Source organism: Apaloderma vittatum, unplaced genomic scaffold (assembly GCF_000703405.1).
Source record: "Apaloderma vittatum isolate BGI_N311 unplaced genomic scaffold, ASM70340v1 scaffold4695, whole genome shotgun sequence".
NCBI classification, from domain to species: Eukaryota; Metazoa; Chordata; class Aves; order Trogoniformes; family Trogonidae; genus Apaloderma; species Apaloderma vittatum.
Window position 1 is genome coordinate 55,021 of NW_009718721.1, and position 23,804 is coordinate 78,824.

At 38.6% G+C, this 23,804-nt stretch overlaps 1 protein-coding gene across 1 annotated transcript in view; it reads right to left on the reverse strand.

Moving 5' to 3' along the window:
• Positions 1–23,804, reverse strand: part of PTPRZ1 (protein tyrosine phosphatase, receptor-type, Z polypeptide 1) — a gene marked incomplete at its 5' end in the record, with an annotated part of 98,063 nt that overhangs the window by 16,419 nt on the left and 57,840 nt on the right. The window contains 6 exon segments of the mRNA XM_009870347.1: positions 1,140–1,225; positions 4,531–4,622; positions 11,580–11,724; positions 15,355–16,384; positions 16,386–18,911; positions 21,107–21,150. Of these exon segments, the coding sequence (XP_009868649.1) occupies positions 1,140–1,225; positions 4,531–4,622; positions 11,580–11,724; positions 15,355–16,384; positions 16,386–18,911; positions 21,107–21,150 (3,923 nt within the window).

A 23,804-nucleotide genomic window follows, 5' to 3' on the forward strand; every position in this document is an offset into this window, starting at 1 on the left:
ATTTGGTTTCTGTATTTCTGTCCTCACTAATGGTGAAAGAACTCTGTGATGACTTTTACACACAGTTCTACAACATTTGCTCTTACAAGCAGCCAGTCTAGCTGGAGCCTAGTCCTGACAGCGTACACGCACACGCAGAACATTTACAATTTTGGTCCCATAACCAGACAGATATCCTGAATGGTATATGAATTGGATAAGAAATGCTGATGAAGAAGGTAAGGCGAATGACATGGAATTTTTGGTCCATTAGATCACCATATATTGGCTGGGGAAAGAAATACAAAACGAAAAGATGCAAAACCGTGAATTTTTCTACTTTCAGTATTTTTGTTTTTGCAGCAAAAATGTTACAATCATATTTTAAATTAATAGAGATGAGTGAAAAAACTTGTTTCCATCCCCACTGACCAATTTTGTTAGAAATCATTTGTCAAGAATTTCAACGGCACAGTTTTAATTACAGAGTTTGGGTTTACAATGTTTATTTTATGTGACATAAATTAGAACACATCTATCTTTAAATTGCTTGTAATGCATAAGAATGTGAAAAACAATTAAGTTCTTTAGTTACATATGGTGATAGTAACATCATATGATGAGAGCATATGTTTCAAAATTTTGCAATACTTCTTATGAACCACGTACTTTAGGAAAGGAACTGTAAAGCTTTCACTACCACATATGAAAATTACATTAGCTCCCCTGTTAATCAGATGTCCTGCCACGTGTGCTCATTATTACTTCTATTTTTTTTTCCTCTGTAAATGGAACAAGCAAACATGGGTAGCTTCTGCAAAATCCAATTGGCATTAGTGCTGGAAAAGACTTAGATCTACAACTGCATCTCATAAACCACACAGATTGCATTATCTTTGCACAGTTCATTTAGACAGTCCTTTAGTTTTTTATCGCAGTGATAAACATTCCCATTTGCATCCCAGTCCTGTTAGCTTTTACAGGTCTCCCTAGTCTTTATGCATAAACAATCCCTACTGGGCTCACAGTACTCATATTTACATGCACTTATGAAACTGGTCCCCAAGTCAGAATGTAATGCCCAGTTCTTTGTTTCCAGGCATATAAACTTAACATTATTTGTATGTGCTAAGAAGAAAGATCACATCATAGAGCCATACCTCGAATTCTTCAGAAAAACCATTACTTGCATGTAAATCTGCAACATGTTTTGGAAAATGCTTTATTGGAATTGCTCCAACATCATCTTAGGAGTGGGAAAAGACAAAAAATATATTTATGAAGAATTAAAAGCCAGTGACATATAAAGAAGTTTATACGTTGGCAATCCACACAACATCCTGAAATAAAATTTTTGGCGTGAACTTCAGATATACAACTCCCACAAAAAATAAAAACACTCTGTAACACCATTAACATTTCTAAAATCATCCCCTAGCCCTTACGTAATTCTAAATGACTAATCAGAAAGAAGATGCAGCCAATGCCTTGCTAGGTCTTGCTCTGCCTTTACGCCCCTAAAATCACAGTGCTGACTCTGCAAGATGCTGAGCTTGTCTGCAAATTGAAGAGCACTCAGAACTCCCTGTGAAGTCAAGGGGAATTAGGAGGATTAGCAGTTGGCTAAGAAATGTCCAAAGGGAAAGGGTAGCAGCAGAGTTCTGAATAAGACTGGGAAAGAAAGAATGATCAGGCAGAGTCGTCTGGGTGCTGATTAGTGTTGCGTGGGACTCTGATACAGCACACGGACTAGTCCCAAGCCTACCAATGTGTAGCAGCACTACGCCAGTGGTGTAATTTTAACTGATGTGTTGCATGTTTGCATTGGCATCCAAAGGAAACAACAATTAATTTTCGTTTTTACTGCATTAGTGAACAGGGATTATTTTCCCCCACTTTCCCCATAGTTCTATGATTACCAATTGATAAAATTTTATGTCTGATCCTGGGAGTACTGAGTGCAAATTTTCACAGCAGGCTTTATGCTTCCAAGTTTTAAGTGAAGGATGCAAGTTTAAGACTTTCTGTACACCCACAAAAACAGTATCTAAATTCTCAACCAATAAATGGGATTCATTCAACTTCTGAGTCTTGATTTTGAGTCTGCATTTTCCATCTGACATTCATATTTCAGGAAATCCCTTTTTTTACTTTATACAAATACAGAAAAACACTCTTGTGCAGAATATTCATTAGCGATCATGTAACAAACCCTTGGGACTTTTAATCTTCTCTTTCCTACAAATACGCTATGTAAACAAAGTCACCTGTTTGGCTAATTGCCTGTTGAAGGATGACATTATTTCAGGTAGTTTTAGTTCTGAAAAATACATTTTTTTAGGCCTTTCATGGATTAAAAAAATGTTTATTTGACAATTTGTAATTTCATCACTGTTTGACATGAGAAAGAAACATCAAGAACATTGAACAAGGACCTGTTACATACATCAACAGATGTTCAGCATTTAGGCCACCTAATAATTTTAGCTTTCAGTTACCAAGAATTTAATTTGTATTGAGTGGTCTTCCACTTACATGAATGGAACTGAATGCAAAAAGTGAATTTATCCAGTAAAGCCTAAGAGAAGCTCAACAAATGTGTAACACTATCTTCACATTTTGGAGATGAAACCTGGCACAAAGTGTTTATTCTAATGACATGCAAATGATGCACAAAACCAGAAGGAAAGATAAAAGACCCTAAGAGCTAGGCCAGTAAGGGAGAAAGAGCTCTCGGGTTTAATGCAATTACTGTTTTATTTCCTCACCAGGGCAACTCTCCCCATTCAATCACTTCTGACTCCAGGAATATATTTTATATTTGGATGGCAGGTATCACTTGAAACTACTTAAAGGTTGATAGTGGCTCCTAATATTACCCTGTTAACTCATTATATGTTCTGAATGCATCTTTGACTCATGCTGTGAAGTGCCAGGGCATTTTCTGTGAATAACTGCAATTCTCCTGTCTCTGCCAATGAAACAACACAAAAGGAAAGCTTGATATATAATGTGATCTGTGGAGTGTGCTTTTAGTCATAGTCGTAATAAGAAATTGAACACAGCAGTTAGAGCTCTTCCTGCTCTACGCTTTTTGCCAGTATTATACTGCAGTTAGTCTCAATTGTTGTAAAATTACACTGCTGAAACCCTCATGCAATCGAAAATACAAAAACTGCTCATTTGACATCTGTTGCACGCAAAATAAACCAGAAATATTTCCTCAGTGCTTGCAGCTTTTTCCATAAAATATTTTATGTATCTTTCAGTCACTCTGAAACACTTTTCTCTTTTAGTTAATGTTTATCAGTATTTCAGAAGGAAAACCTCCAGCATCAAAATACATTTTTTATGAACCCAGAGTAACTGTACGTGGAATTCTGTCATATGACAATGGGAAACGCTGAGGTAATCTGGTCATGAAAAATTGTGAGAAAATTACAAAATTGTACTGCAATACAGTTAATGACAGGGGGCAAGGGTAGAGATTTCCCATAACGATTGTCACTTGACATTCATATATAACGACATTTTTCTAAATCAAGCTATATCCCTGCCTATTAACCATTTACGGAAAGATTATGCATCTCCTAATAATAGCAATCATCAATATAAGAAACACTTAGTACAAGAAGCCTACAATTCAGTTAGAACAGAAGCCCAATGTTTGGAATTTATTTAATTAAATGTGTTTGCTACTTATTTACACAAGGCCTGATTTTGTTGCCATTAGTCATTCCAAGGGAACTCACCTCCCCGCGTAACAGCACAGTTTGCAAAAGCATTATTTGTGGAATACGATATCCTTTTCTCGTGGGCAAAAAATGTGGCTTGGGAACTGCTGCAGAATTAATCTATTTAAGGTACTTTTAATTCCATTCAGATTGAAAAAGCTGCAGGGCTGCACATGCTCTGCTGCTACTCTTTAAGGAGGAAAGAAAATACAAAGTTTCTCCAAAAAACTGTGGTAGACATGGTAGGAGAAGATGCTAATAATATTCTGCACTTGTATATCATTTTTATCAGAGGCTCACCGAAAACTTTACCAGTAGTAAATCTGCTAGTAAAATCTAAGCTAAAGAAAACATAATTGCAAACGAAACGCAGATCGATGAGGCATATATTGGTCCTGCTGGTAAAAAGAACAGGTCATGTTCTACACACAGGTGACAAATTCAATCAAAGGCAGAAACACAGCAGAGCGTGTTGCTGGTGTAATCCTCTACCTTGTGATAGTGAACTAGAGTTCTTTAGTGTAGCTCGGAGAGCTACGCTGGCAGCCTCTTCTAGGGAGGCTACACCTGAAATGGGTAGAAGGCACAGCCTATTTTTCAGACAAGGTGAGGGGATTTCTCTTCTATTACCTACAGGAGAGAATATTAGTAACACTGGTCTCTGCCTATGTCAAGTGCACCTGTGTTTATCAGTACAAGAGGGTCACAATCTCTGGTTGACAATTGTTACAATATGTGAAGAATTAATACGGACACACATAAAGCCACATCTTCCAACAGCTAAACACCACTCCACAGAACAGCTGACAAAAAATACCTGAGACTGGGAAGACCGGAGCTGGGGGAGCTGAGATCACTCGAGGTGATGTATTATCTTCCAGATAAAAGTGAGCAGTCTGGAAACATTTCCTGATGGGCAAGAAATATAAATAAATATTGCAAAAAATAAAATATTACCTAAGACCTTTTGGAATTCTGGCATTATTGAGTAAGAAAGAAAATCACAGTTTTGAAAATCAGTTTCCACAAACTGTCAAATACTACTGCTATAATATAAATATTCCCCCAACACACCACCAAATTATGCATACAACTTGAGGATATGACATTAACTTCAGCATAATACATAGTTCATGCATCTTTACCAGAGGCAGAAGACAGAGCACACATCAGACATAGTGAAAGCTGAAAGAAGAACTCAGGAGCTAACGTAGATGCTGCACAACTCCAAGTATCAAAAAATGCCACTGTCTTCCTTGCTTATACAAATTTGCACACATAATTACTGTTCCCTTTCAGGTGACTATGGGAGCCTGAAGATGGAGCAGCGTATGAGATCAGTTCTTGTAATTCAACGATAGATCCTACTGCAGGTATGGAAATGCAATGAAAGGCAATGTGCCTTGTAACAGATGAAATGGTGGCTCTGGAACTACTATGATGGGGGCCAAAACGATTTCTTTATAACTACACTGAGGGACACTTTAACCTGAATGACTCCCTGAAGCTGACAGACAGGAACAGGGGAATTATAACTCCAGGAGATGCTAGCTTTGTTGCAAAAACACTGAAGCATGAATATCAATGGAATCAACCTTAACTATGACCCACAATGTTATTTCTATCTATGCTGTAATCCAGATGTGAAGATAATAAGAACAGCATCTGTTAAGAGTCCAAGCTATTCAAGGGACTAAATAACCAACTGCTGCTGTTTAAGCATTGCAAAGCCTCCTTAATTAAAAAATCTCCATATGATTAGAAATGCTAATAACAATCTTTACTCTGGGTCACTTAATCTATTTGAAATATTATTCACTAATCATTACATTAAAAAAATGCATCAGGAAAATATTAATCTCATTTTATATTTACAAGAGTCTGCTTCTTCAAAGCTGTTGGCTGAAGCTATTGCATAATCATTTGCTGTTTTGTGTAATCACTGTTATTTTAATTCCTTCTGTACTATTCCTGCATGATTGCACTGATAAAACTGCTTATATAATTGTTATAATCAGAAAGAAATTTTGAAGCTACTTTGAGAAATGGATAGGGAATACGTGGATGTTGTCATTCTTTCCAGAACCATTAATGTAGATGATAAAGACTTTGGTAAGCTTATGTGAATTAAGCCTCTGGGAAACATGCCCGTACTCTTGGAATGCGTTGGGAATTTTTTATCTGTGTACAACGCAGACTCTCTTGAAGCACGAGATAAAGCAGGCAGCTACATCAAAGGGGAAACTGTGGCATGCAAAGTAGATCTGGTGATGTGCAAGACAACTAAATGTGGAGTTCAGCTAAAATCCTCTAAAAACATATTTGTGACTTTCATACAAGTGCTTTGGCGTTGCAGAACATGTCTGGAATACGAGTATTCGTTACCTACATAGTGTTACTTAAATGTGGCAATTTTGCATGCAGACCAAGGACACATTCAGGATGCGCATGGGAACACCTTTCTAATTTTTAAAGAGGCTCTAAAACTAGCATCCCATAGAGTCAACAGCTGCTGAGGTGAGAGGCTGTCTCAATGGTAACATAAGACTAAAAAACTAGTCTCAGAACTGTCTGTGAAATGCCTGTGAGAGGTCGGCAAGTATTCCAAGTACTTCAAATCACTCAACAATTTTGGGAAGTCTCACCCTGCCTGCTGGGCACAGAGAATGCACCAGCACCAATCAACTATGCCAATCAGCCTGACATTAAAGCTCTAAAGCACCCCGAAATATTCTTAAAATGCCTACTGCTTATTAACAATGATCATGCATAAAGTTTATGGACAAACAGAGTTTTGTCACTTCCTTGCTTGAGAAAAGATTGAGCTAAAAAGAATTTAATTAGCACAAGGCTTTCACGTCTAAAGTGGTACTTAAAATGTCCTCATAATATGCCATACATTCACTGTCCCTCACTGAGCCACTGTATCTTTAATCTTTAACAAGTTAATTGTGCCTGAAAATAAATTACACCCTTAACACATTTGGGAGATAAATTCATAGCAGTTGACTTCACCTGCAATAAGACTCATAAATAGGCACTCCATCTGCTTCTGCACCAGCAGTGAAAGCCTTCATGACTAAATCTAATGTTAATAACCACGCCTTGTTAATTATCACTTGTTGTTAATGAAAAAAGCGATGACTATTTCAAACTTCCAGACAAAGGTCCCATCACTCAACATTAACCTGATTATTTAATTTACACCTTTCATCACAGCGTTTAGATCTTCAACCTAAAACTGTAATTTGTAATTTAGACACTGCACTTCTTTGAACACACACTTTATACACAGAGACAGCGCTAAACCACTGAATTAATTAGAGTGCCTGTATCTCTATGGGAAGGCACACAGCAGCCTTACGTTTAACAGGAGGGAGAGTAGATCTGAACGAACACCTCAGTGTGAGCTCCATGGGACAAGTCTACAGCTCAGACTCCAGAGGACACCATTTTTCTGGCGTGCAAGGCCCGGCACCTTGGCTGAGGATATATGCTGCCTAGTTCTTGTCTGGGGCAGGGACAGCTCAGAGCTGGACTGGGACTGTGAGCGACACAGCCTGGCGCTGTGCGAGCGTGCGGGGTGTTCACCCCTCGCGTTGGCTGAGGAAGGGAGCTGAGCCTCGGGAGCCAGGCACCCATGGCAGGATGGGTTTCCACATCTGCTGCTCGCCCAGAATGGTCTTAAGAGGCACGATTACTTCTTTGTGAATCAAGAGGTCTTCTGTGTTCGCAGGGTATCTGCCAATGGGTATTCTCAAACATGGTATTAAAAATTATTTTTTAAATGGTTCTGATCATTTCAAGATCTAATGGATCCTCAGTGGACCCAATTATTCCAATAATTCAATTTTTAAATGGTTCAAATTAATTTTTAAGTGCTTGTCAGTTAGAATTTTCATTTTCAAATTTTATTAACACCCCTATTTATTATTTGAAGTCACACGGTTGAGAAGTCTTTCCTTCATGGATGGGTGCGTGTGGCCTTTGTAAATTTAAACCTGGTTTTAGTGTGTCTCTGCATATGCGAGTTTAATTATCCTTAGAGAGGGTTCTCAACTCTGCTTCCATAAACCTAAACAGAGGAATCAAGGCATCAGTTCAAACTGTGGATAAGAAAATGAACGTTCTGACAGATGTGTTTCAAAGATACAGGGTGGCAAAGTTAAAATTTAAATGACTACCTGGTGTGTCATTGGGTTGGCCATTCCTGAAGCACTGCTGTTATGTAACTTCTAGGAGACTTCACGACAGGTGATAGTCAGTATGTCTACAGATACAAATGTAGCTGGAACTGCACTAGCAGTTTGCTGTTCACATTATCAGAGCTAGCCCCTTAGTGAGATTCACATGTATTTGTTGAGAAAGAACCTTGAACGGTACAACTCCTCCCAGCAACTGTCACCATTTTACTATTTTCCAAGCTGTTCTTACGATAACCATTATGAAAGTTGATCTGCACGAATAGCCTTTTCTTCCTACACATCATTTCATCAGGTCTATTTTAACTGATCACTTCTATGAACTCTTCCACAGCAGTACACACACGCATAAGCAATTTCCAGCATCCTCACGCTGGCACAGAGAAACTTTCCATTTCAGTCACCCTAGTAGATACGGTAAATTCAGCAAAATGTGAATGAAGAAGCTATCCAGAAATGGAAAGAACAGAGCACGGAGATTCAAACATCCCTGCTGCATCTCTGCTGCAAAGACTCAGGCAAATATGTAGACACTGAGAGAGACGGATAGACTCCAGGTTTGGACAGAAAATTCTTTCTAAAGCTGTAAAAAATATCTATCTGGACAACAAGGCCATTAAACAGGCACAAGAATCTTGTTTACTCCACTGTAATCTTAATCATCCTGAAGAAATGAAAGAAAAAATGACATTGCTTGAAAATTGCTTGAATTACAAAAGATTTGGTACACATAACAAGAGTAGTGCAAAATTGTGTCTCTTCCTACAGGCAATTAGAATATCTTTAGAAAATATTGCCATTAGAAGTTTTCACCCCTGTCAGAGAAATGAATATTTTATCACAGAAAGATTGAAACTGTGCCTAATGAGATAGTGAAGAGATTGGGGAATTTCCTCAAGTGCTGATTAACAATTTCATGTAAAAAAAAACAACCCAAAACCCAAACAACAGATGGTACAGAATTATTATTCTGATACAAGTCATTCAAGTGAAGAACAAAATAATTTTGCCTTTTTTAGCCTTGAGAAACTAGAACTTTTTGCTCTTGGTAGTTATTTGGTTTTTAAACCAAGTAAAGCATCTTTTGCATATTAAACACACATTTTGCATATTCAAATTAGGAGCTAATAGTAGAAACAACTCAAGGCACTGTTGACTCAAATATCCAGCTAGGATATAGTAATGCAATTTTATGAGTACTGTTGCCAAAGGAATATCGAGTAACTTCTTTCAAACCTAAACTTTTTATGAACCTCAATAAGTGAAAATAATTGGCCTTTGTAAAAAAAAAAGGCAACATAAAACCCCCACATTGATATCTTACATCAATTATTTCAAAATAAACAAAATCTAACCATAAAAATTCTTATAGAATTACACTAGTATTTTCCAGGCTGAATAAAAAATAACACAGCAGTGAAGTTAATGTTCTTGATTTTTCCCAGGCCTTAGAAAGAGGTCCACAAAGGGAAAAAGGCCACAAAGTCCTACAATACATACTGTTTATGCTTCATTCCTCTGAAATAAGAAACATGTTACTGCTGTTATCGTAATGCCAAGAAAATTTTCTTGAGGATTAACAAAAAAAGAGCTCCATATTTTATTTTGTAGTACACAAGAAATACAGAAAAGATTAAATTCAAGTCAAGAAGATATTACTGCTAACGGGATTTTTGTTTTATTTTGAAAGACCTATGTTACAGAATTGTTCATTCCCAGAGAAAGAATACAAAATGAGCAGAATGTTATTCGACAAAAACAAGCTTGTAACGTGTAGGATTACTAGGACTGCACTGTACAATCTGGGTCTTAAAATCGATGGTGTTTTTGGCAAATAGAGGAGATTTCAAATACTATTCAGCATCAGAGATGAAGCCCTTTGGGAGATGAATATGAATGTTCACGTTGCATAACATGAAGGAGAGGAAAAGGTTCTCAATATGAAAGTGGTTAGCTGGAAATCCTGTGACAGACAGTAGAATTATCCAGCCAGACGTAAAATGAGAAATGAGTTGTGCAATTCTCATGGCAATTAACTACTTCTTCTGAAAGAAGAATTTTTTCTCAAAATTCATCGCTCCAAAGTGTCTTTAATCACGGCCACAGCTGTCTGACTCGCTAGCATGCTTGCCTGGAACAAAAGAAGCTTGAACGCAATTTCTTAAGCCTACTCTGTTAGGGACAGCATGTATTCTGTTTCTGGTTCTTCACCACTTACAGGTTGTAAATTAAGCAAGGCCGAGTAAGAAAAAGACAAAAAGACAAAAAAAAAGAAAGAAAAAGAAAAAAAGAAAAAAAAGAAGTAGCAAGCTCTGGAAGCATCAGTGAGATGTTTGGGCTGGCCTTCCCCCACGTTTGTGCAGCTCCTGGAAGAGCAAGGTCCTGTTTCTTGCTGCTAGTTTACACATTAGCACTGCAGGTTCCTTCTGAACAGCAAGAATCATCATGGGAGGAAGTTTTTGCAACTTATTTCCCCCTTCTGGACCACCATTCAGCTTCCTCTCTAGCAACCTGTGTGCTCGAGAAGGTGTCAGGGTTGTGCATGTGACAGCACAAACAGAGCTGTCTCTAAGAAGACCCTCTGGCTGTACCTTGAATCAGTGAAACGGAGCCAGAGTTTTGAGCACTGCCACACAACCATTAACTAGATTCCTGGTATCTCAGGCTGGCTGGCGCTATTTCACTCAATGCTTGGCACAGTTTGAGGTTAGCACAGGGCAGAGACCACCCCCAGGAGGCGACGTGAATGCAGCCACTCTCTTCTGTCCCCACAAGGGGGAAGAGTCTTCAGCTGTATGGAAGAGATCTGTGCCATGGCAGCTGGTCTGTTTTATTTCATAGTATAGATACAGGCTTTTTGCCCTCACTATGATATCATGACCTCTTACAGTTGTCACTTGTCTTTAGCCCGATTTCTTTGCCTTGTTTTACCAGTCTAACAAGTCACAGAGAAACACATCCATGAGGGAATCTGAGCATGTGTGTGCACATGAAATGCATCCTTAGTTACCTGATGAATGGCTTGAAAGGTTGGGGGGCAAATTTTGGTTTGGCAGAATCACAAAGCAGAAAAACTTTTTAATCACAGAACATTATCAGAGCTACTCAGTAAGTAATCTTAAAACATTAGTATAGTAACATTAAATCATCTCATTTCTGTCTTGCATACAATGTCAGCACATTCCCACATATCAATTGCTTATTCATATAGTCCTCTTAAAGACCATACATTCTCATCCTAAATTGATAACCATCTTTTTTAACAGTTAAAGGATTGGAAAGATAGGAACTATACCCATGCCATGCTATTTATTTTTCTTCTCTTTCCTGCTCTTCCCAATGCTCTGTTAAGCCACTTCTTGACTTCCAGGCATTAATCAACACAGGTAATTGTTTACTAAAATCTCTCAGTATGGAAAGAAATAATTTACAATGGTTGAACCCTTTGAAACCAAAGAGAATCGTAGTTGAGCATTCCAGAGAGCAGTCACCTTGTTTTGTCAGCCTTATGTCACTGCAGCAATGGGAGAAATACAAAGAGACAAGGAGAGACATGATCCAGTCTCCCTCCCATAAACCAACTCAATAACGCCATCACATTTTTCAAATCAGAGCTCTTTAGAACTGAAAAAAAAACCCCAACAACAACCAAAAAACAACTTACCTCCAGTATATGAGAATACCCACAAGAATCACTAGACAGATAAAAGTCAGGGCTGATACGACCACAAGTGGTATAACTGTCTTCTTCTCTGATTCCAGACTCTCAGCTAGACCGATACGAGACTCATGGCTACTATTACTTGCCTCTGCAGTCAGAGAAAATTGAAACAGTCCATGTTTAAATTCTGAGAAATGCACAGTACGAGCGAATGTGTATTATAATGAGCCTACTTAATATCACTTACCTCTATTTTTTACTACGTAATGCAGATAGTCTATACATTTGCAAACCAGCTTACAGAAAATAAGCAGATAAGAGGGTAAAGTGTTCAAGCTTATGTGACTCAGCCTTCCAGCAGTGGAGATATTTCTTTGCAAGAATAGCAGATTGTTGTTAAAGTATAGGAGAAGAAAGTTTTTTATTTTCATCTGTTTATTAGCTGAAAGCCAACTGAGTTAAGAATTTCCAACTGAGTTGGAATTTGTAAAGAACATTCTGATACTAAACTGTCGCTCATATAATGCAAATCACCTCTCTGGCTAATAGTTTAACAGGAAAGTTTTCTTAAAACAGTTCCTACGTGCTTGCTGTATTGTAGTCAAGCCTCCTGTATTTTAACACATCACTTATTCTGTAACTTGCCTTGTAGACACATTCTCCTTCCTTTGAATCCAACTGCAGTACTTCCTTCCTCAACTATACTGTAGCTAGAATTATATTTCCTACTTCCATCATTACAGGTGATCAAATTGTTACTTAGATATTGTCTGGATTTCACATTTCTGTCAGCCTTGTAATGTCGGCTGACAGAAATATTTGGGCACAGGAACCTGTATGAAGATTAAGCCAACATATTTTAAAATCTCATTAAATCAGGGAACTCAATAGGGGGCAAGACCAGTCCCGCACTTTTAACTCTTGTCATACCTCAAGAAGTAAACACTTTAAAGTTGTGATTTTGACACAAAATGATCAATTCTTTTCAATCTGTGCAGTTTACAGTGATCTGTGACCACTATATGAGTTGAAACACATAAATCAGCACTTTTGCACTTCTTAGAATTAACCCCCTAGGTTTTCTAAGAATGTTTCCTGGTTTTGTGAACAGTCCTAATTCAATGCTTGTTCTCTATGGCAGCAGAATTTTGCTCTCTAGAAATCAGCTGCACTCCACTGAGATTTCAAGAGACCAATTCTACATGAATAAGAAGCTTTCAGATAAAAGGGAGGAGGAATGGAGCTGGATCTGGGGGAAAAAAAAAGACAACAAATCACATGTTCTAAATAGGACGTCAAAAAAAATGAACAGCTTCACACAATACAGATTTTCAGGCAGTTCTCTGCTTGCTTCCATTTTGTTGAGTTTAAGGTCTTTCAGGGCTTTATATGAAAAAAGGTCTGGCTTCTGATCTTGCAGACATCTTCTCAGTTTTAGTTCAGAGTACTCAAACACTCAAATTACACTTTAAATCTTGTAGCTTGGTGATTGCAGGCAAAAGATGCTGCAGAAAAATCTGTCCCCGAATTTCTGGTGAGTAGACTAAAATCAGTATTTTCCTTTGACTTCAGAAAAAAACCTATGTGCACACATGAGAGATCAGAATACGATCCCACTGAAGCATGCATACTTGCTTATCCAATCCTGGACTAATTCACAGTGTAAAGCCCAGTCTTATCTGCATGACGACAGGGTTCCTGCATGACCAAATCTTATTAGGATTCCCACTTCTATGGGGAATGAAGAGCAGGCTTCTCTTGAAAGGGGGTGTTTCTTGCCTACTTGGCTATTGGTCCAATGATGATAGCTGAAAAGGCAATCCTATCTACGGTAGATTTTTTGCTCCCTAATAGCTGATGTGTTTGGATCCTTTGCGTATTTCTTTGTATTAATTTGTCTTACAGTTTTCCAACTGAACTCAAAAGGATTAGGCAGCTATAGAGGCCTTATGGAGAAAGCCCTAGTTCAGAACAAGCATAATTATGCATCAAAAACTACAAAGAGTGGGAATGATTTTTTTGTGGTGGTCACATTTCATCAATTTCTGGTGAATTCACTGTATGTATAAACAAATTCTCAGCTGAGAGTCGTTTTGTTTTGTTTCATTTTCTATAACTGAATTAAGCATAGGTGACTTTGATTTACAGGAGACCATGTTAGACATGCTCACATTGAATTTCCAGTTTATTAAACGACAATACTTGGCATCATTTACTGGAAAAAATAACGTACATAAAATGATACTTTATAGTGTCTTTCAATAATATATAGAAGACTAAGTCTGTTGTATTTCTCCTCCTCCTCTGGTAATGTATAATCCTTTTTGAGTTGCTACTAGTAACAATTCCAATGGCACCCATTATGTAAACTATCAATCTCTTATGGTTACACTCATTCACATTAACAACATAGATTTTGAAATATTGACGTTACTTTTGCTGATTTTAAATAAATGCTATGCATTTTACCAAATGTGGCAACTACTTACCTACTCAACTAATTCACTTATTCAGTTTTATAACACCTACCTTGTTACAATTTCAGTATGTTTTCTATTTTCTTATTTTCTATTTTTCACATTCTACTAGCACCTGCTACACAGACTGCCAATTTTACAATCTTTTCATATCAGTATTCTGTTGCTCGTGAGTAATATGACCTCATGTGATTTAACCATGTATCTGTGGAACTGGACCGAAAATTCCCCATGCTTTGTGTATTCCACCGCTTAGTGGGTTTAGTTGAATGATACTGCCCTCTGCAGATGCTGTGAATACTTAATAGAAATTCAATTTATTTTCTAAAATGCCAGTTTAACCTTATTTTTGTCTTTGTTTTTTTTTTTCTCTTCAAACATCACAGACTGTTTGTGACTTTATTCTTGCATTTTCAATATTCGAGCAAGAGCCAAATTATATGTCTGAACACTTCAGGTTTTCCACACTGCATTTTTAAATACAAAGGAAATGTTTTTTTATTTATCAGATTTTTATCTATGTGAGGTTCAGTTTTGCCTTCTGACCTTATCCTTGGAATCACAGATCATAAATACTCTCGCTGAACTTTTATGAGGACTAAATAGGAAAATAGCACTACATATAAACAGATAGAGGAGAATCTGGCTCTAAGTATTTTGGAAATATGCAATTCTGGCACAAAAATTCTGCATCTCACTGAAATCTGATGGTGGCATACAGAGTAAAAATGAAAATGAATGTTTTTATGAGTTAAGATGAATCAGAATCCAACTGAAACATCTTCCTTGCTCAATAAATCTTAGGAAATACAAAACAAAACACAAGGAGGAAATGTGCTGCGGCAAGTTAAAAACCAGAATCTTAGAAGTATGTTTCCTCTGGCAGAGGTGTGGCTTCCTCTGGTGTATTTCCATAACGGCAGCACTTGTCTTCGTATAGAGAACTTATCTCCCTCTTAAACCTTGAAAACTAAAATTAAACAATTAACATTGAAAAAAATTCTGGTTTTAGACGATGCACCACCCAACTTTTGCTGACAGTACACATTCTATCCAAAAGCTGAGCGTGATTCTTCTTACTGAAGAGCATTTCAGGGGCAATTTTAAGTAGCCAGAAGTAGCGTTCACAAGAGAGCCAGCTCAGCATGCACCCCCTGTTCCCCAACGCTTCCTTTATGACACCCACTGGCACTGTTACGTTCTCTTTTTACTAAACGTAGATAAACCTTCTCATGCTCTACGGCACAAAAGTATCCCCTCACAGCTTTCCATGGTATTCATTAGACTTATCCATAACTAACCTGCCTCAGAGATGTTGAACACTGATGAGTGATCGCTAGTAACAGATGAAGCTGATGACTGTGATGATCCAGGAGTTAATTCTGAGTTACCTGCTTCAACTGCCCCTTCAGTGTCTCTCTCATTAAGGTCAGGAAAACTGAAATCTGTTGAAGTTTCATTATCATTAAGGCTATCTGAGGTACCTTGGCCAGAACCACTTTCTTCATCACTTGTGAAAACAGCCCAAGACTTAGACTCTGACGTGTTTTGCAATGGGACACTAGGATTTTGAATGTGGTTCTCCAAAACTGTTGGGTCGTTGTGCTTCTTAGGCATCACACTTGCTGTCAAAGTCGGTTCAGATGTATAATTATGTCTGTCCATGGCATGGTTTATCTTACTGTCTGATGCAGCAGTCGAAATTTTCTCTTCTTCTTCAAGTTTCTCAGAATGTGAGCTTATAATTAGGTTACTCTGATCCTTGTTTTTATTTACCTTTGGATTCTGTTCCTCTACTACCATATCCTGAGCTTCTCTATGGGAAGCGCATGAGATACAGTTACTCACAGGGAAGCCATCGTCATATTCATCGTAGTCATCCTCAACTACAGAAGGCCACAAATCGGTACTGGACATGATACTAGGAGACAACCCAGAGGATTCTCTAGAAGGAACCAGCAACCTACTCAAAGTTACAGGGATCTCACTTTTGAGAGGAACAGCTGTAACAGAAACATGTACATTCAGTAAAGGAAGAGTGTGATGAATGGGCACGTCAGAATGAGAAACAGCTTCAGGCACACGAACAGGATCAAAACCAAGCGTAGAACTTGAAGAGACACTGGCAGCCTCACTTCTTTCAAAAACACTTGAAGAGATACGGCTGTCTGCAGGAGTAGCTACATGTGGCAAGGTGGAATCACCTGTTAGGAATGGAGTTGTTATAGCATTCGCTGCTTGGGGATGAAAGGCATTTATGTTTTCTAAACTGGTCAGCTGGAACGAAACATCGTTACTGTACAATGAAGGCATAACAAAACAAACTGGATGAAACATATTCCTCACTTGCATAAGACACAGATAAACCTTGAAGTGACGCTGTGGGCTTACTAAAAGTGTATGGTAACGTATCAGCAACGGAAGGTGCAGATGTAGAATGCAGCATGGCTTCAGTTGTAGCAGAACCTGGTACCATTTGATGCAATATTTGGTCAAATGTAGAACTATCTTTATGAACCCTGGAGCTTTCAGCCAATATTGGATCACTAGGCACAGCTGCAGCCGTGTTAAGCAGAGTGCCATCACCAGAAGACTGGAAGGAAGATTGCAGTAACGTTTCGTTATTTAATGTAGCTGAGGTCTCATAAAAGTACAGCTGAGTCGAGGATAACATTTTGCTATAAGCAGGGGCAGAGAGAGCTTGATCTGAGCTTGCGCTAAGCACAGGTTTAAGCAAAGTGTCATCAAAGGCTGGAGTTGTAACATGCAAAGGCTGAACAGAAAGGTGATTTTCTGCAAGTTTACTAATATCATGATCAAATATCTTAGTAGTGGGAAAAGCAAGAGAGACTGGAAGGATTCCCTTTGTGCTAGAAACAGGAAGTGGGCTTTCTTGCAGAGACGTATTCTGCTTAATTATATCATTATTAGAAACAGATGTAGAAAGTTCAGGTATCACTTTACTTTCAGCATCGGAAGCCATTTCACTTAAAGAAGAGGAAATTTTCAGTTCTCTCTCATCTCCATATACAACATCACCTTTTTGAAGCATGTTATTAACATCACTAAACCCAGATGATTCATATGCAATTTCATCTACAGAATCAGAGGAAGAAACCTTAAGTACTGTCAGAGTATCTGTATCAGGCAAAAGGGACTCACTACCAGAGTATGCTTCAGACCAATCCGTATCACTAGATAGAGAGCGCGTAGGCTGCGGCAAAGTATCAGCTTGTGATATTACAGAAGAAGGTTTATGCACCAGTACATTGTTATAGCTGCTAAATAAAGGATCTTGACGATATACGTCAACAGATTCATGCACAAATTCTGCGGAGTCATAGGAAACGGTAAAGCTTTGGAGGGAGCCCACATTACTAGACAAAGCATAAGGAAGTTCAGACATTGTAGACAGTACATGCATATTGAAATCACTGCTGGATGGTTCGACTTGAGAAAACATGTGAGTTCTATCATGACCAAATATCAGTGTCTCTGAAGCAGCACGAGTAGTCTGATGTGACACCACATCAGCATATTGAGCAAGACTTGGCTGTATTAATGTATCACCCTCTGCCAATGTCAAAGAAGCATGCAGGGACACCTTATCACTTGCAACAGCTGGAGTAGCACTTTGTGGAAACATTTGAGAAACTGTATACAAACGGTGAAACATTTTACTACTGGAGGAAGCAGAGGAAAATGTAAGCAAAGGTACATCATCATAGGAAGACAGGGTGGGTTCAAATGACACATCAACACTGGGAAATACAGGTGTGGCATGCAAGGTCACATCACTATCTGATGTAGCAGGGGTAGTGTCGAGCATCTGAGAGTCAAACAATAAAGGGGTGACTAGAGGAAACACTTCACTACTGTAGGAAGGTTGAAGAGGTATCTCACCATTATAGACTGGTTGAGTTGTCTGAGAGAGTACCTCACTGGCAGCAGAAGCAGAACCATATTCTCCAGAGCTTGAAGAGATAGAGTGAGGTGATAATTCAGCAGAGGAGAAAGCAAAGGTAGAATAATGTGGCAATCCTAAATCCGCATCTGAAGTGTCTTGTGAAGCCACTGGGCTGCTGGAATAGGGCACTGTAGCTGGCTTTAATCCCTCTACATAAGCATCAGTGTAACTGGTCTGGGACAATTGCATGCTATCCGATGTGTCAACAGATTGAGTTGTCAGATCTGTAGCATTATGAAACCATAAATCTCCATCAGTGGAAGAAGGATGCTTTGGAGGCTCATCAGAGCTTGAGGGAGCTACGCCTTCTGAAACATACTTAATGGAGCCTTGGGAAACAACATCGTGTATGCTTATATCTGGGCTTCCTGAAGGAAGGGTGTCTTCTTGGGAGGTCTCCTCAGTAACCAGTTGTGCTGAAGAAGTGGTAAGAACTGAAAAGCGATCTGATTCCTGATGAGGTTTAAAAGGAGACAATAAGAAACCTTCATCACTGTGGCCAGTAGTGGTTATTCTTGTTGGTTCAGTGCCTGAAGAAAGGTATATGTATTCTTCTTCTATGCCTTTGGTGGAATCAATAAGTTGAGGAGGAATTCCAGTAATTGTTCGGGCTTCCAAAACAGTATCTTCCTCTTCTTCAGCCATTTCACTAACGGGCGGAGAAGTAGGGTAATAAACTGCTTTGAAAACATCATCCTTACCATGCAATTCTTCTTCTCTTGTTAACAGTCTATTTGTTTTAGCTTCACTGGGTTTTGTCTCCATTTTTTCTTTACTGTAGCTGGATGTAGTCACATGGAATTCTTTCCTCATTTGATTTACTGTACTGTCAGTGCTAGGAATCCCTGCAGTTTCTCCAGCCACCTCCGTTTCCTTTTCATCAACTTCATCCTTTGAAAAAATACCATAGCCGAAGATAATTAAAAATGTTTATAGACAAATTATACAGATGAAAATCAAAACTGCAACAATACATTTTCCAGGCTCCATGGAAACAAGAGAGGCAAAACAAAACAACACTTGAGAAGACTCCTGGTTCTAAAAGCAAAACAGTTAGCTGCAAAGACAGGTATCCTCTCTTGAAAATATTGCTTATTTGCAATACAAACAAGAAAATCTGGTGTCACAACAACTTCTTAAATGTTGTGCCACTTCTACCCTGTGAGAGGCAAAACTCACAAGAGGCAAATACTCACAGTATTTATTTATTACAAAAGCTTTACATCTTTCCCAATAAAATGTAATCTTAGATGCACTATGTATCTGCAATGAAAAAATTGTTTTGCTAGCAGAATGTCTTAGATTTGCACTAACAGCAAATTGTCATAGTAACACGATTTGTAAAATACATTTATGACCTGTCCTTAAATCTGCTGAATCTTCAGAGTTTTCTGGAAAAGAAGATTTCAGGATGGTCAGCATGACTGTAACAGTTTCACAAGCATTGTGAGTAATACCCCCTAGTCCCTGTTATGAGTCTTTGTTTGCTGAACACGAATAATGATACTCCACTAAAAATCTGGGTTAAGACTTCTGACTTCAAAGGACAGATCCAGAAAAAAAAAATACATGCCTAACTACAATCAGGATTTAGGTAGTCCTTGGGGATCAAAGTTCAAATCTTTTTGTCCCCTCTTCAAATTTCCCTGTCCCAAACCAAAAAAAGATAATGTGGAAGCGTCCAGCTTGCTCAGTAGGCATCTTCATTTTAACCCGGACACAGCAGTGCCCGCAGCTCTGTGCCATGCCCCCACCCAGAACTGCACCAGAACCAAGTGTGTCCGAGCACAGCTCCGTGAACTAGATCGAGGGACACCTTCAGTTTCTGAAGCCCTCAGTCACCAGCAGGATGGAGCCTATCACAAACCACAGCTGCAACTCCTTTTTTGTTGGTTGAAGGTCTGGCTTCATGATGTGGCGGCCATACCCACCTGCTCTTATTCAAAAGCATGATGTTGAGAGAAAACACCCAGATGACAGGAAACTGTGACACAGCAATCTAAGAAATCCTCAGTTTCCAACACCTTTTAGGCAGAGTAGACCTCCCACTCCTGCACTGAAGTGAACTGAAGTGAACAGGGCACAGCAGAGAGAACGTAGAAGCAACTGCCTCTGAAAGGAAGTGACCAAATCGAAGCACTGCTGAATGAACAATTAACAGGAATAAACAGCAAACGAGAGTTGTCAGCTATTATCCAGTAGCACCAGTGAGGACTACAGCCACTGGGCTAGAGCCCTACTTCATCCTGCAGTCCTGTTTTTGTAGCAGGAACCTCTAGTGTACTCACATAACGTAAGGTACCTCAGATATGACTCGCAGGTTTGGATTTCATTCCAAGGGCCGAGTTCCTAAAATGCAGGGACAGTAGCACCTAGGCTGTGTGTCTTCAGACCCAGACAGGCCCTTGTTTCTGGAAATTGCCCTACTTTCTGTAGGGCAATGTTTGCACTTTTAAACTTTCTTGGTTCAAGGAAAAATCAGCTGACGGTCACTGGCATGCAGTCACTGTCCTGACAGATGCAATGTAATAACCTAGATATGTAGCCTACATCAACAGAGAAATAACTGTATTCCAAGAATTTTGGAATAAGTCAAATTCAGCTGAGAGCAGACTGACAGCAGACACACATGTATCTCATTCTTGAGCACAACTGTACTTCCTCCATTACCTTGGTTTACTACATGCTAAGACCATCATAAGCAAGCTCAAGCCATGTTTTTTCTTTAAACTAACTAAAAAGCCCAACACTGGGTAACAGCTTTGATTCTGTTAGATGAACAGTTGTGTCAGAGGTGATAGTAGTCTGATTTTCCATTTTCAAAAATTTTTAGGCCTATCCTGTGATATCCCTTACTTCCCTATATATCTCCAGCCTCAGAGAACTAAATGCTGAAGGGTCTCCAGGTTGATCTAGGGAGAAGTATAGCTGAAAGAGAAGGCTGGATATGCATGTATATTTATGTATATGTAAGTGCAGATAATATATTCAGCTGGTGGCACAGTTTTACAGATTTTCACAGAATATCTGTTCAGTTGAAATGTATGTATTTGAAATATTCTCTTAAAAATAAATGAATGCTATACCTCATATTCTTCAGTTTCCCTCAGTTCAGGAATGAGGTCAGCCTCTATAAAACAAAAAAACACACCACGTCATCCAGCATTTTATATTCACAGAATTATTAATTCTGTAAGTACTCAACTGATTAGTTAATACGATTACTGAGACCCACTCTAAGATGTTCTATAGGACTGTGTTTGGAGAAGTGGCCAACAATCTGGGTTCAGGACTATCTCAAAGGGTTAGCAATGCTCATCTAGACAGGATACGTTCAGCCACAACAGATTTGCCTGGCTTTAATCTGATACTGCAGCTCCTGTTGGATCTGCACTGAGGAACCACATCCTAGCAAGGGAGAACCAAATTTACGAGAACGTCTTCAGTCAGAAAGTACAGTTTAATGCAGAAATACAGAAGAGAGAAAACAGTTAAGTCTAGGAATCAATATTTCTCTACATTTAATCTGAAAGCTCTGAAGACAGTCTTGTAAAATGATCTCCTCTATGACTTCCATACAGCAACTTCCTAATTTGTGCACCCAGGCTTCAGGTTAGGTGCTAGTGCAACAGCCCCGCCATCATATTCAGCATGCAGCAGGCTGCCTGCCTCCATCAGGGCAGACCAAAGAGACTCGTCCTTCCTAGAGTCCAGTGCTTAAGATCTTTTTCAAACATCTCCCCCCAGCTGATTTAATGTAAGGACACAAACCCAGTTGTATCACAACCTACGAAAAGTCCCTTGTTATCAGGTTCTGAGCACTTTGCCAAGAACTACTCTGAAGGCTCTGGAGGCTGCCCTACTTTTTGTAAATAAGTAACAGTTGAAGGAGGATCAAGAAATGCATCTGTATGGCCTGGGGAAAACCCACCTCTCTAAATTTAGAAGTAGTCTCTCAGCTTCTTGCCTTTTTGGCCAAACCCAGTATTGTACTTCTGATGGTGGCTGGCAGGACAGGCTTCAAAGCAGGCTGCAGGAAATCTACACACCCCTGGTAGGAACTGGTGTAGGGCTCCAGTGATGATACCTAATACCCCTTCCACAGCATTAACTCATTTTACTGCTCCCTTTGGTCTGCAGAAGGGTCCATTCCCTTTCTGAATGCTTCTAAGGCTTTCTCCTAAGCAGTGGTCTGGCTCTCTGTAGAGCAGTGACAGGGCTGATCTGCACTAAGCAAAAAGTGTCTCTTCGCCTGGGGACTGATTCTAACAATAACATCACACAGAGCACTTCCTCCACAATTCCCAAATGAAGTTTTCTCAATGCACTAGTATAAAGATATCATCTCTGCAAAGTCAGATGAGCATCTATGACTGAATCTGTATTTTCTGTGGTCTGCCTGTATTTACCTTTCAAAATAAATTGAGGCATGTATTATATGCAACACTAGCTACAGTTTATCAAAACAACAAGCTCATACATTTTTATCTGTAGATTACAGCATGCAAACAAATTTTGACTGAACAATGATGCACAAAATCTTCTTAGATTGTTTTTTTTTTGCAATAAACACATATAAATTGCCAAGTAATGAATTAACTTTTTAAGAAGAAAATAGAGAAAAATTATCTTACCTCTGACTCCTGGAAGCCCAGGAGGCTCCGGGACAGGGTGGGGAGGGGAGGAAGGGGTGGAGCTAATGATATTCCCTGGCTTCTCAATGATGTAAGTTAAATGTTGTAGACATTAGTTGGAAAGTCTTTCCACAGTAGACCTATACCATGTATTACGTACTAAATAGATTTATCTGATAAATGTTTCTAACACAGAAAAATTCTATCCATTCTTTCTGTGATCACTATATTTGAGTTGAGCTTTAATCAGACTCAGTCAGAAAAATAAAAAGTGTTGACTGTGCCAGAGTAGGGAATGTGCTCTCCAATTCCACTAGCAGAAAACTACAGTTTCTTGCTGTTGCCTCCACAGAGAGGTATTAACATACACACATATAATATATATATTAACAGCATTAAATCTTCAGGCATTTTACAAAGCCTACTTAAATTTAATTGGTCACAAATAATGTATTTGTCAAAAGCAGTAGAAGTTCTGTTAATTCTGTTACCGACTTTTTGATTTGACTATAGAAATCGGCTAACATTCCCCAACCAAGGAGAAGAACTGCACCCTTCAAAAAACAACCCATGATGTAGGTTAGTGAACAAGCTGCTTTATTTTTCTGGAACTATATATTGATTATTTTATAGCTTACATTTTAAGATAACTTCATTGTATCATTAGTTAGGAAGTTCTGTAGAGGTCTTTTCATAGTCCATTTTAATGAGAGACAAAGAAGCAACAGAACAAAGACAAAAAGATATCTATTTCCCTATATTTCTGTTAAATGCAAATTTTTAAAAAAATCTTTGAACAATCTGTTTTGTAATTGTAGAAAAATGTGGAAAACATAGACAATTTTAATTTCTATACTGTCTTATGTAATACTGTCTTATGCAATGGCATGGCAAGAACAAAAGTAAAGCCTGTTTCTTTGAATAAATTACTTTTCAGAATTCTACATTTATCAGTACAAAATTAGAAAAAAAAGCATCCGCTAAACAAAGCATTTAAGATATGCTTAGTGTTTTTAGGACAAAAATCACAAAGACAAATTACAAAGAAACTGCATATTTAGACCCTCCTAAAGCATTGCTGATGCCATGATCTGCCATGCAGAGGACAGCATTTGAGAGCCATATCCCAGCATAGGGTTTCTTTGATAAA